Source organism: Crocuta crocuta, unplaced genomic scaffold, assembly GCF_008692635.1.
Source record: "Crocuta crocuta isolate KB4526 unplaced genomic scaffold, BGI_CrCroc_1.0 scaffold177, whole genome shotgun sequence".
Classification (NCBI taxonomy): Eukaryota; Metazoa; Chordata; class Mammalia; order Carnivora; family Hyaenidae; genus Crocuta; species Crocuta crocuta.
Window position 1 is genome coordinate 5,774,293 of NW_027531880.1, and position 14,457 is coordinate 5,788,749.

At 34.5% G+C, this 14,457-nt stretch overlaps 1 protein-coding gene across 4 annotated transcripts in view; it reads right to left on the reverse strand.

Annotated features, from left to right (window-relative positions):
- Positions 1-13,817, reverse strand: part of LOC144239108 (A disintegrin and metallopeptidase domain 3-like) — a 91,608-nt gene extending 77,791 nt beyond the window's left edge. For 2 of the 4 annotated variants that reach the window (XM_077773108.1, XM_077773109.1), the window contains exons 1-3: positions 13,553-13,814; positions 8,146-8,222; positions 7,254-7,431 (exon numbers count right to left, since the gene is read on the reverse strand). In XM_077773108.1, the coding sequence (XP_077629234.1) occupies positions 7,254-7,431; positions 8,146-8,222; positions 13,553-13,564 (267 nt within the window). In that variant the 5' untranslated portion in view covers positions 13,565-13,814. Of the gene's footprint in view, positions 1-7,253; positions 7,432-8,145; positions 8,223-13,552 lie in introns of all 4 variants that reach the window. The other 2 variants (XM_077773110.1, XM_077773107.1) reach the window with 2 other exon arrangements.
- Positions 13,818-14,457: the final 640 nt, after the last annotated feature.

A 14,457-nucleotide genomic window follows, 5' to 3' on the forward strand; every position in this document is an offset into this window, starting at 1 on the left:
AGTTGGGAAGTTCAAGATCAAGGCACCAACAGAGGTGGTATCTGATGAGAGCACTCTTCCTAGTTTGCAAATGGCCATCTTCCTTTTGTATGCTGACACAACACAGTAGAGAGAGAGAGATCCATGTGTCTTAATTTTTAATAAAAGCATTAATCCTATCATGAGGGCCTTACACTCACCACCTAACTTAACGCCAATTATTTTTCAAAGGCTTCATCCTCCAAATACGATCCTACTTGGGGTTAAAGTTTTAACATGTGAATTTGGGGAACACAGCATGCAGTCACTTAGCATGTCACAGCATTTGCACACAGCATGCAAAACATTAAATCACTTAGCATTCATTATGTTAGGTAGATACTTATAGATGTTCTTTATCAGATTAAAGAAGTTTTCAATTCCTAGGTTTTATGATGAATGGATATTGAATTTTGTCAAATGATTTTTCTGGAACTACTGATATGGGTTTCTACATAAAAATGATAAATTGTTTTATTTAAATCCTATTTTCCTGCACTGGTTTGAGTAATAATGCCTCAAAGTCCCATAGATATTATAGTTAGAATTTTTGAAAATAAGAATGTCTTTATACCATAATAGCAACTTGACTGGGTAAAAAAACTTTGGGATTGTATAGCTCCTAAGGAAGCCATTCTCTACATCTCATATATAGACATTATTGACTATCTTAATTTTGGCACTTAATTTTGGCAAAGGCTAAAACAAGTCTGAGTTTTTCCACATTTGTGGGTGACTTTCTTTGATGTCAATAATAGAATTATTCATTATTTATATAGTCCAAAATATTAACTACATTATATTTTGGTGTTGTCAGTTTTTAACAGGGTTTCCTGAGAAAATTTTCAAATTCAGGACTCTTCTATTAAACAAAGTTTTATTCTTTACTAATTTGGAATACTTTAGGTGCTATTTAATTCATGAATGACAGTTTTAGTTACCTTGAATTTCTATTAGCAGTCTTTCATATTCATACTCCATTAGCCAATATTCCAAAGAAAAACAGAGTAGGATGTTTGTATATATAGACCTTTATTATAATTTATTATACTTAGATTTATTATAAGGAATTGGCTCACTTAACTATAGAGGTTGGCAAGTCCAAAATCTACAGAATGGGCCAGTAGACTGGAAATCCAGGGAGAGCTGATGGTACATTTCCAGTCTGAAAACAGTTGGCTGGATGATTCTGTGGGAAGGTCCACCCTTTTGTCCTATTCAGGACATCAACTGATTGGATGAGGTCCATCCAAATACGGAGGGCATTTATGCTTTGCTCAAAGTACACTGAGTTAGATGTTAATCTTATTCAAAAACACCCTTGCAGAAATACCCATAAAACTTGACCAACTATGTGATCAATATATCCCAGCCAAGTTGACCATCACTCATTCTTAAGTTTTTCTATACCATTGTTTTTATATAATTGCTTTCTATTCTTTTAAACCTGACTATAATATCACATATTGGGGTTTACCACAATATCTATTCTGTTATTTGTTGGTCTTATTATCAATGTCTTTCATCTTAAAAATAGATTTATTTTTCTCTTACATTCATTTCCTGAGCACTTCCAAGGATATTTTAAACAGACTCTATAGAGGTAGGCCATTAGAGTACTACAGACCATATCTCTGGGGTCATGGTCATATCATCTGGGCTTGAATTTTAATGCTACATGTTACTAGAGAATTTCCTAGGAAAATAATTTAAACTCTATAAATCTGTTTCCTGATCTGAAAAGGGGGATAACAGTACCAATTATTAGAACTGTTGAAAAAATTGGAAAGATGGGATATATGTAAAGCTCTTAAAACAATATGTGGCACCTATAAGGCAGGACATGAATATAAACTAGCAGTTTTTTCATTCACTTTGGATTTTGTGTTTTTCCACCTTACATTTTACACTTATATTTCATATGCTCCATGTTTATTCTTTTCCAATTATTATTATTTTACAACATATGTAGTTCTTTCAAGTCAAACCATTCCGAACAAAAGTTGGGGATTAGTGACTTTTATTACATTTTTGTTTTCTTATAAGAAATGACCAATTATCCAAGAATGTTTGTTCCCTTCTCCAAGAGAAGAGATGTCTATGAGACACCTGTCCAGGCTCAACTCTCTTGGGGTGAGGATGCACACACACATTTCTCCCCTTACTCTTGGCTAAATTCAAATAACCTAGTGGAGGCCTTTTAAGGGTCCTGAATCAAAGCTAGGAAGGGAATCAACCAGGAGAGCTTCATCCACTTTGGTATTTTCATGAACAAGACATAAACCTGTTAAGCCTCTGAGAGTCTTATACAATTCTTCCATCTTTTCATCTTGTTGAAATTTCATTATATTGGCAACTGTTATCTGTGGATTTGGTGGTGATTGCTTCTGATTACTATCTTCAATCAGGGTAAGATTAGGGTCTCTTTGTTTCTGCTTAATTATTTGCTTTATTTTGGGGGAAAGAACATTTCACGTTAGGAGAAAAAGAAGTAGTTTCAATAAAAATATTTCAGTTATATAGTTCTGGGCTGGTACAGAATTACAGACTGGAAATTTCTTTGCCTCATTTTAAGTAATTGTGGTATTGTCTTTCAACTTCCAGTATTGCTGCTGGGAAATTTCAGGCTATTCTGCATCTTGATTATATAAGAAACCAGATTTTTAAAATATCAGTTCAGTAACTCACCTTAAATAATTCTGAGTATTTTCTTGGATTATTTTGTGACTTATTCAGTTTCCTCTCTTTATTCATATTTGAACTCCTATTGTATCACCCACTTCTTATTTTATTTTTAATTTTTTTATTTTTTTCTGAGAGAGTGAGAAACAGCATGAGCAGGGGAGGGTCAGAGAGAGAGAGAGGGAGACACAGAATCTGAAGCAGCCTCCAGGCTCTGAGATGGCTGTCAGCATAGAGCCCAACACGGGGCTCGAACCCACCGACCTTGAGATCATGACCTGAGGTGAAGTCGGACACCTAACCAACTGAGCCACCCAGGCATCCCTCTTATTTTAAATTTCTTATCTCTCATATGTCCCTGTCATATGTCTTTATGCTTTACTTTTTTTGTGTGATTTCTGAAATTTTATTTTGTGAACTTCCTATTGAGGTTTCTCTTTTTTTCATTTTTATTATCATGATTTTAAATTTCTAAGAACTATTACTTATATGCTGAATGTAATTATTTTTTAATTTTTTAAATGTTTTTAATTTATTTCTGAGAAAGAGAGAGAGCACGCGAGCAGGGGAGGGTCAGAGAGAGAGGGAGACACAGAATCCGAAACAGGCTCCAGGCTCTGAGCTGGCTGTCAACACAAAGCCTGACGCGGGGCTCGAACCCACGAACCGTGAGATCACGCCCTGAGCCGAAGTCAGACGCTTAACCGACTGAGCGCCCCGCTGAATGTAATTTTTTAAATAACACTTCATTCTTAAATTTGTGAATGAAATATTTTCCCTTACTCCTCTGAGAAATTGCCATTTTGTTTTCTTCACCCTCTGTATTCTTTGGTACCTCAAACTTTAAAAACTTGATTCTTTCAGGTCTCCATCTTCAATATTAAACTGTTTCATCATATGTCTAGGGCCCCTTAATATTAGCAATTGAGCATTTAACAGGTTATTCTCACATCTCTATGACCATATGTGGAGCTTACAGGTTATTGTCCTCAGAGAAAGCAATGTGTCTGGGTGTTGGCAAGGAAAACCCTGTTAATATGATTAGTTTTTATTCTTTTGGCTTGTTTACTTTCTTCCTTAAGTGGGGTCTTCCAATACACTTCTCAGAATGTTTATCCAATATCCAATATCCAATATCCAATGTGCCAAGTTTAATGTAAACACACCAGTTTCAGTGTGGTATTCCTCTTTTATTGGGAAATACAATAGGACATCTGTGTGTGGTGTCCCCATTTCAGAGACTCCCCAAAGAAAATAGCTCTCAATTGTCTGTCAGTCTCCAAGTGATTAGTACAGGAAAACCAAGGTTGCTAAATACTTATACAATTTATTTTCAACCAATTATCCTCTTTAGCCCATCTTTAAAATCACTCCCTAAGGTAACTGGACACACAATTCCAAAAATATTTGAAAAGTACTGCAGTACATGTCAAGTTTCCTATAGCCTATCCCAATTACGAGTTTACAATTTAGCTTTTTGGGCACTAAATCAGCCATCTGCTATTCAATGTCCATTGTTATTACTCCTCTCCTGTTCTCTTTGTGTGTTTTGTATGTTTATGCCAGTTTAAAAATCCCTTTTCATTAGTGGGTTTTTAAAAAGGGGCAGGAGGAGTAAATGTTTGTGTTTAATAGTCTTTTAATAGATAGACCTTTATATTATTTTGTTTGGTTTCTCTTCTACTTTTCAACTTTGGATTATAATGAAGGTATTTACCTTGTTTATAAGTTTGTGTTTACTTTCATGAATGTTAAAATATGTTTAAAATAGAAACTTTTATGTTATTTGTTTCTTTTCTTTAATTGAAGATATTCACTTTCTTTTTTTTTGTGCTCATGAAAGCATTAGTCATGAAAACATGTCTAACTAAACCTACAAATTTAAGCCTATCAAATTCAAGATGAAAAGCAATTGTCAAGTTACTTCATAAAAATATAAAATTCACAAATACACACAAATACTTACTTATCTCCATTCCTGCAATGACATCGCTGGTTTTTTTCTTAGGTTCTGAATTTTTTTTGTCTCTATTTTACTTCATTATTACATTTTGTTTTGTACCCAAACTTTCCATAATTACTTCCAATTACCTTGCCCCACTACATTAGAAAATATGGTGAGCAAATAATAATAGTAGTGGTTTTTATTGATCACGTTTTGTCTACACACTATGCTAAGTAATTTCCATTTATAAATTTATTTAATCTTTGAAATAACTGTATGAGTTAGATATTATTTTTATTATTGATCTTTTATAGATAAGGAATTTAAACATAGGTTATGTTACTTGCTCAAGTTTTTGTGGCCAGCATGGATAGACTTGTAATTCAAACCAAGGCAATGGAAAGTATGTTATCTCTATCTTATCTAATCTCTGTCTTATTGCTGATTCACTGGAGGGGGTCTTTTTTTCCAAACATGTCTATCTCTTCGGGTCTTCCTCTGCCATGGAAGAGTGTTCATGGAATCCTTTAAAGTTTTTCAATTTACTTATGTGATAGTGCTCTATTTCAGTGGCAAAAAATGTCTTCAATTGTATCCAGTGTTGTATTAAAACATGCAGATGGTTTCCAGAGCTGGCTTAAAGTTGAGGTTCATCTCTATATATGATTATATTTTATAATTTTTATGAGTTTCTGAAAGGGCAGTTTTGTTAATCTGTATATGTACCAATATCTTTGACAAAATAAATACAAGCAAATTAAAGCAACAATGAGATGGATTTTATCATAAATTCAGTTCAAGTATCATTCATTAGTATTTTGGTTTGCTTCTCTTTAATGTGATATCCAATTGTGATGAGAATATATGGACAGAGATTTATTTAACCACTGATGATGAAATACAAAGTTGTACAAACATTGATGAGGAAGTTAAACATATATATCAAAAAGCCAGGTGACTGGGTGGCTCAGTTGGTTAAGGATCCAACTCTTGATTTTAGCTCAGGTCATGATCTCACAGTTCCTTAGATTGAGTCCTACATTGGGGTTGCTCTGACAATGCAAAGCCTGCCTGGGATTCTTTCTCTCCTTTCTCTCTGCCCTTCCCCCTGCTTGTGCATGAGCACTCTCTCTCAAAATAAGTAAATAAACATTAAAAAAATAAAAACACGGGACGCCTGGGTGGCTCAGTCAGTTAACCGTCTAACTTCAGTTCAGGTCATGATCTCACAGTTTGTGGGTTCGAGCCCCGCATCAGGCTCTGTGCTGACAGCTAGCTCAGAGCCTGGAGCCTGCTTTGGATTCTGTGTCTCCCTCTCTCTCTGACCCTCTGCTCACGCTCTCTCTCTCTCTCAGAAATAAATAAAAACATTTAAAACATTTTTTTAAAATAAAAAATAAAAACATAAAATATGACATAATTTTGTAACATATATATTTTAAGTTTATAGATAATGTGTATGTACACAACAAAATGATTGCAGTGGATTCCACAACTTCATTTACCTCTAGAAAATGGCATATGACCCATTTTTATTTTCCTTACATATGTGTCTATTTAATATTTTAATAGTTGTTAACCAATGGGTGATCATTATTTAATTTAAAATAATAATAAATGTAATACAATTTAATGATAAGTAAAAAATGTACATTATCCTTTTAATAACAAAAAGGAAATTTACTCCACTTTGAAATTTCCTTTTTGCTATTAAAAGGATAATGCATATTTTTAATTATCATTAAATTATGTTACCTTTAAGAAGCACATGCACCCCAATGTTTATAGCAGCACTATCAACAATAGCCAACTAATGGAAAGAGTCGAAATGCCCATTGACTGATGAATAGATAAATTAGTTGTAGATATATAATATACAATGGAATACTAATGGGTGATCAAAAAGAAGGAAATCTTGCCACTTGCAACAATGTGGATGGAACTAGAGTGTATCATGCTAAGCAAAGTAAGTCAGTCAGAGAAAGACAAATATCATTCGATTTCACTCATGTGCGGAATTTAAGAAACACAACAGATGAATATAGAGGAAGGAAAGGAAATATAAGATAAAAACAGAGAGGGAGGCAAACCATAAGAAAGTCTTAAATACAGAAAACAAACTGAAGTTTGCTGGCAGGGTGTCGGGTAGTGGGATGGGTAAATGGGTGATGGACATTAAGGAGCGTACTTGGTGAGATGAGCACTGAGTGTCATATGGAAGTGATGAATCACTGGGTTCTATCCCTGAAACCAATACTACACTATATGCTGACTTGAATTTAAATAAAATTTTAAAAATCTATATATTTTGGGGCGCCTGGGTGGCTCAGTAGGTTGAGTGTCCAACTTCGGCTCAGGTCATGATCTCATGGTTCGTGGGTTCGAGTCCCGTGTTGGGCTCTGTGCTGACAGCTAGCTCAGAGCCTGGAGCCTGTTTCAGATTCTGTGTCTCCCTGTCTCTCACCCTCCCCTGCTCATGCTGTCTCTCTCTCTCTCTCAGAAATAAATAAAACATTAAAAAATTTGTTTTCCAAATGTAACACATTCCAATGTGAATAATTTTATCAAGGACAACACAAGTGAAGATCACATGTAAGTGGTTACTTACTACTGATTTCACAAGTATCTGGTAGGACTGATCTACCACCTGGGTCCTGGGATGGTTTTCTTGTAAAGGCAAAAAATCAACTTTATATTTCTTTATTTGATAAAGCATATGCTCATATGCAGCTGCAGATTCCAATGGTTCAATGCCATAACTGACGTTCTCCAAATGCAATAATCCCCTAAATACATAAAAAGTAATAAAAAGATACTTAATATAGATTACCCACTGAGAAATGTAAATCAACATTAAATACAAAATTTTATGGAAATTTAACAGTGGTCCTTTTGCTCAAGTATCTAAGAATCATCTCTTTGTATGCAGATAAACTTTCAAACATAATTTTATAGCTTCTCCCTATTATGCTATTTGGAGTCATTGTGGTTCTAGTGTGGCTAAGAAATTTGAATATTTTTCAAACTAGTAGAAGCTCTTTCTGCATAAGTATTATGACTGCAAGCCTGAGATAGTGATAAAGAGAATAGGAAAAATGACAAAAAAGAGAAGGAGGAAAAGAAAGTATATGAGAAGAAATACAATCAAAATCCCTATTTTCTTTGTCTTCACTCTATGCTTCAAGATGTTTCTAAGAATTAAAAGATCACACAACTTTGGGGGGTGTCTGGGTCGCTCAATCGGTTAAGTATCCGACTTTGGCTCAGGTTATGATCTCACAGTTCATAAATTTGAGCCCCAGGCCTGGCTCTGTGCTGACAGCTCAGAGTCTGGAGCCTGCTTTGGATTCTGTGTCCCCTCTCTCTCTGCCTCTCCCCTGCTCACACTCTTTTTCTCTCAAAAATAAATAAACTTAAAAATAAATAAACTTAAAAAAAATTTTTTTTAAAAAGGTCACACAAGATTTTCAATCATGTTCATCTCTAGAAAATGCCATTACCTGAGTCCAGAACAAGTGCTAAGTGTCACAACCGATTTGGGAACCTCTGCGGCATATCCTTGATAAAGGCAATGGCCCTAAAGTGGAGTATATGAAGATATATTCATGAATGATTGGTTTGTTTTAAACTTTTTATTTAAATTCAATTAGTTGACACACAATGTAATATTAGCTTCAGGTATACAACACAGCGATTCAATACTTCCAGACAACATCTAGTGTTCATCACAACAAGTGCATGAATGATTTGTAAATAAAGTTTTTGGTTTATCCTTTCTTCCCAAACATCATCAAACATTCATATTTAGCCATTACCATAATATTATCCACCAGATATTCTATTACCTGTAATCTCTTCCTTTTAATCCTTATTGCCTAAGAATAATCATGACTCTTATCCTTCCCCAAATAATTCTTGCTATAATTATAAATCTTTGGCAACTTTCTTAACTGCATCTTTTCTTTCTAAGCCACATTTTTTGAATGTATAGTTCATACATAAATTTATATAATTCACAGCATTAATTTGACTTCAAATCTGCACATTTCACTTATTTTAAATTACCCAAAAGTATCTTAAATGATATTTCTTTATTTTTTATTTCTCTTTAATGCCTCACCATGTTGATGATCTTATTTCAAGCTCTTCTCTCCATGGACTTTCACAGCATTAGTCTTCTCAGTTTCTCCCCTAATACTGTCTTTCAGTGTATGTTGTCTTTCAGTGTATGTTCCCTTCTCTTCCCTTAAAACTCTAGTGATATTTACAGTTAACTCTGTTCCTTTGGTAATGCTGTGCTATTAAAATTTTAGTATGATCACATTCTTTCCTATGAATGTTTATATGTTACTATTATACATGATTAGCTGTGATATTTATTATTTCCACTAGTTTCAGATAGGAACTTTCCTCACTGAGGAGCAGTGGTGCAGGTAATACCTCTTACCACCACAGGCTGCAATAGCAGAGGTCCAGTAGAGCTAGAAGAACAAAGCACAACAGAATAACCTTGAAAGCTTAACTGTCATTCAAACAACACACACTAAATCTAAACTTAAACTAGGTGACTGCCTTCAAAAACAGAAGACTTAAACATCAAGGACACAAGCTAAAATTACCCACTATAGCAAGAACTAAAAAATAAATAAATAAACAAACAAATAAATAAAATTTAAAAATAAAAAAGCACAAACATTGGCTGATGCCAATATTGATATGAGCCGCATGTTGGAACTATCAGACAAGATTTTAAAGCAGCCCTGGAAAATTGTTTCAATGAATAAATACAAATTATCTTGAAACAAATTACAGAATAGAAATAAAAGCCATAAAAAAGCAAATAAAGTATTAGGATAGGCTCAAAAGTAAAGTGGAGATGACAAGGGTTAGAATCTGTGAACTTGAGGACAGATCAGTAGAATTTATCCAATATATAAAACAGAAAAATGAGCTAAGAAAATCATAGAGTCTCAAATAAGTTGTGGAACAATAACAGATCTAAAATACACATCAGAATCTAAGAAAGAAAACAGAAAGAATGTGGAGTTGAAACGTACTCAGAGAAATAAAGGCTGAAATTCTGGTCGGGAAAATAGAGTAGGAAGCCCTGGATCCTCTATCGTGGAACAAATACACCAATTCAGCAATAATTCGTGGACAAATTCTCTTTATCATTAATCAGAAACTAACTGAAAGGCTTCTGTACACTCTAGGAGAATGCAAAATCAGACTCATTAAAGCCAGTATGGAGATTTGGTATACTTTACACCAGGGACACTGCCCAGAGCACTGCCATATAATCACAAAGAGACCCTCTGGCTCCCATATTGACCAGGGAAGGCAAGGGGTCTTTCACATGTCAAGTGCCCCAATTTTTCTGAAGTGGCTACCAAGAAAACTGTGTCACCAGTCTTGGAGCCCTGATGAAATCAGCACAGCTAGTCACCCAGCAAAAATAAAGGTGGTGGCTTGGGCTAGTTACATATAATTGATTTGCAACACCCACACTCAGCACAGAATAAGTGAATGAAAATTCTAGCTTTCTGTTTTACGCTAGAGAAGGAAAAAGTTAATCCATGTATGCAGTGCCCCACTTCACCAAAAATGCTCATTGAGTTAGCATCTGTCTCACCAATCCTGGAGCACTGATCTGGTACAATCAAGTTGCCTGCTGGAGACCACAGAGAGCAGCTTGGAATGGTAGATACCTTTGATCCTCCTTCCTGCCCAGCACAGAGACAGCAGGACAAAAAGAGGTGCCTGCTTCTACCTGAAGAAAGAAAAAGTTAGCAGAAGTCTCCAAAACCAATAGCAACGCTGATTTTCGGAGTGCACAAATGCACAAGGCCAGTTGATGAAGACTAGGAGAGGTGACTGCTTTGACTATGAGCCCACAACCAAACATGAGTTAAGTAAAATGACTCATGGTGTAAAATGAAGAATCAGGAAAAAAATGTTTCAAGGAATAAGGTAAATCTCCAGAAAGTGACATTATTGAAATGAAATTAAATGATTTACTTTAGAGAGAATTGAAAAGAACTCTCAGACACAAACTTCCAACTACAAAATAAGTAATGGGGATATAATGTACAGTACAGTGACTACAGTTAATTATACTACATTGCCTATTTGAACGTTGCTAAGAGAATGGATCTTAAAATTCAGTAACTGTATGGTGATGGATATTAACTAGAATAACTGTGGTAACCATTTGACAATATATACAAACACTGAATCATGTTGAACATCTGAATCTGATATAATGTTAATGCCGCTTATACTTTAATAAATAATAGCTGTCATAAAGATACACACTAAGGTCAAGATAACAATGCATGAACAAAGTAAGAATTTTTTTTCTTTTCTTAAATATAACTTATTGTCAAATTGGCTAACATACAGTGTGTAAAGTGTGTTCTTGTTTTTTGGGGGTAGATTCCCATGGTTCATCACTTACATACAACACCCAGTGTTCATCCCAATAAATGCCTTCATCAATGTCCATCACACATTTCCCCCTCTCCTACCCCTGCACCCACCCTCAGTTTGTTCTCTGTATTTAAGAGTCTTTTATGGTTTGCCTCCCTCCCTGTCTGTTTGTTACTATTTTTCCCCTTCCCTTTCCCCATGGTCCTCTGTTAAGTTTCTCAAGATCCTCATTATAAGTGAAAACATATGATATCTGTCCTTCTAGGACTGACTTATTTCACTCAGCATAATACTTTCCAGTTCCATCCACATTGCTACAGATGGCATGATTTCATTCTTTCTCATTGTCAAATAGTATTCCATTTTATATATGAACCACACCTTCTTTATCCATTCATCAGTTGATGAACATTTAGGCTCTTTCCATGATTTGGGTATTGTTGAAAGCGCTGCTATAAACATTAGGGTACACGTGCCCCTATGAATTAGCACTGCTGTATCCCTTGGATAAATTCCTAGTAGTGCTATTGCTTGGTTGTAAGGTAGTTCTACTGTTAATTTTTTGAGGAACCTCCACACTGTTTTCCAGAGCAGCTGCACCAATTTGCATTCCTACCAACAGTGCAAGAAGATTCCGGTTTCTCCACTTCCTTGCCAGCATCTATTGTTTACTGAGTTGTTAATTTTAGCCACTCTGATTGGTGTGAGGTAGTATCTCAGTATGGTTTTGATTTGTATTTCCCAGATGATGAGTGACAAAGTAAGAATTTAAAAAAGAGATAGGAAAATTCACTACAAAATTTCAACAGCAGACTAGATCAAGCATAAGAAAAAAACTGAACTCAAAAAACTGGTCTGAGTAGCAAACAGACTAACTTGCTGAGGTATTATCAAAGCCTAACTGACCTGCAGAAGGGAAATACCCAACCCCAGCCCACTTGGGCCATTTTGCTCCACCTAAGGAGGAAGAAAAAGAAAAACTGAGAAAGACTTGTGATATGCATAGTCCAGAGGCATGGGCCAAGTAAAACACTGAAAGTTAATCATAGGACTAAAGAATACTTCTCTCCTCACACTTCACCACTACATTACTGAAGGTATATTTATAGAAGTTCCTTTTACCTGCTACATCATGTGCAGCTATCAAAAAAAAATACCAAAGGGAAAAACACAATTTGAAAAGACAGAGCAAGCATCAGAAACAGACATGGCAAGAATGTTGGAATAATAATTATTATTATTATGCTAAGGGCTCTAAGGGATAAATTAGACATTGTGCAAGAACAGATGAACAATGTAATCAGAAAGATAGAAATCCTCAGAAAGAACCAAAAATAAATGATAGAGATGAAAAAAAACACTGTAACAGAAATGAAGAGTGCCTGTGGTGGCTCACTGGTAGTTGAGAAGTGGCTGAGGAAAGAATCTCTGCACTTGAGGATGTATCAACAAAACTTTAAAATTTAAAAAGAAAAAAGGACTAAAACAGAAGAATATATTCACAGATTATGGGACAACTACAAAAGTTGTAACATACACATTATGGAAATACCATAAAGAGAAGAAAAAGAGAAAGGAACATAAGACATATTGAACACTAATAATTGACAATTTCCCCAAGTTAATGTCAGACACCAAATCACAGATCCAGAAAGCTCAGAGAATACCAAACAGAATTAAAAACAAAAAAAACCCAAAAAACACGACACCTTGGAACATCATTTTCAAACTACAGAAAATCAAAGATAAAGAAAAAATCCTGAAAGAAGCCAGAAGGAAAAGACTTTATCTATAAAAGAACAATAATAAGAATTAAATAAGATTTCTCTTCATAAGTCATGCACACAAGAAGGAGCAGGAGCAAAATATTTAAAACATTGAGAGAAAAAACAACCTACCAATCAGGGAGTCTATATCCTGCAAAATTATCCTTCAAAGACAAAGAAGTAAAGATTTCATGAGACAAACAAAAATTGAGGGAATTTATTGCCAGTAGACTTGTGTGCAAGAAATATTTTGAAAAAATCCTATGTAGAAAAGGAAAATGATATAGATTGGAAACAAATCTACCTAAAGGCAGACTGCTGATGAGGGAATATAACAGTAAAATAAAAACTTTTTTCTTATTCTTAACTGATATAAAAATTGTTCAAATAATAGCAATAATATATGTAACTACATATGCTTATATGGAAACCTTATATGTAAGATATACATTTTATATTCATATTTAATACATATAAAATATGCTTATATATAAGTAAAATGAATGGTACAAAGGATGAGAGGAAAGACCTAGGATTATTTTTTTATTATAAGGGACTCATACTACCTGTGATATGATACAGTATTATTTGAAAGTGAACACAGTTGAACTCAGCAACATCATCAATCACTGGATGTAACTGCCATCTATAGACTACTTCATCCAATGATAGCAGAATATACATTTTTCTCAAGTTCATATGGAACACTCACCAAGTCAGACATTCTGAGCCATAAAAAATACCCTAGCAGACTTAAAAGAATAGAAATCCTACAATGTCTCCTCTTAGACCACAGTGGAATTAAACTACAAATCAATAATAAGAAGATAGCTGGAAAATCCCAAACACATGCTTCTTCGGATGCCGAAGTGGCTCAGTTGTTAAGTATCCAACTCTTAATTTTGACTCAAGTCATGATCTCACTGTTGTTGAGTTCAAGCTCCTGTACTGTCAGCATGGAGTCTGCTTGGGATTCTCTCTCTCTAGGATGAACCTACAGGACATTGTACAAAATGAAATTAAGCTAAGAAATACAAATACTCTAAGATCTCACTTAGATGTGGAATCTAAAAACAAAAAGTTGAACTCATTAAAACAGAGTAGAATACTGGTTACCAGGTGGTGGGAGTTGGGAAAATGAAGAGTGCTAGTCAAAGGGCATAAGACTCGTGTTGGGTTCCATGTGGACAGCTCAGAGCCTGGAGCCTGCTTCAGATTCTGTGTCTCCCTCTCCCTCTGCTTCTCTCCAGCTCGTGCTCTGTCTCTCTCAAAAATAAATAAACATTAAAAAAAGTATAATCTTTAGTTATAAGATGATTAAGCTCTGGGGATCCAATGTATAGCATGGTGACTACAGTTAATAATAATATGTTATATACTTGAAATTTGCCAAGAGTAAATCTTAAGTGTTCTCACCATCCTCCCCCCCAAAAGTTATATATAGAGAAAGTTATATTTATATATATAGTTATATATATTTATGTTTAAAATATATAAATATATAGTTACATTTACATAAAGTTATATATTCATATTTAATATATAAATATATATAAAGTTATAAAGTTATATATAAAGTTATGTACTTAAATATATAAGTAATGCATATATTTACAT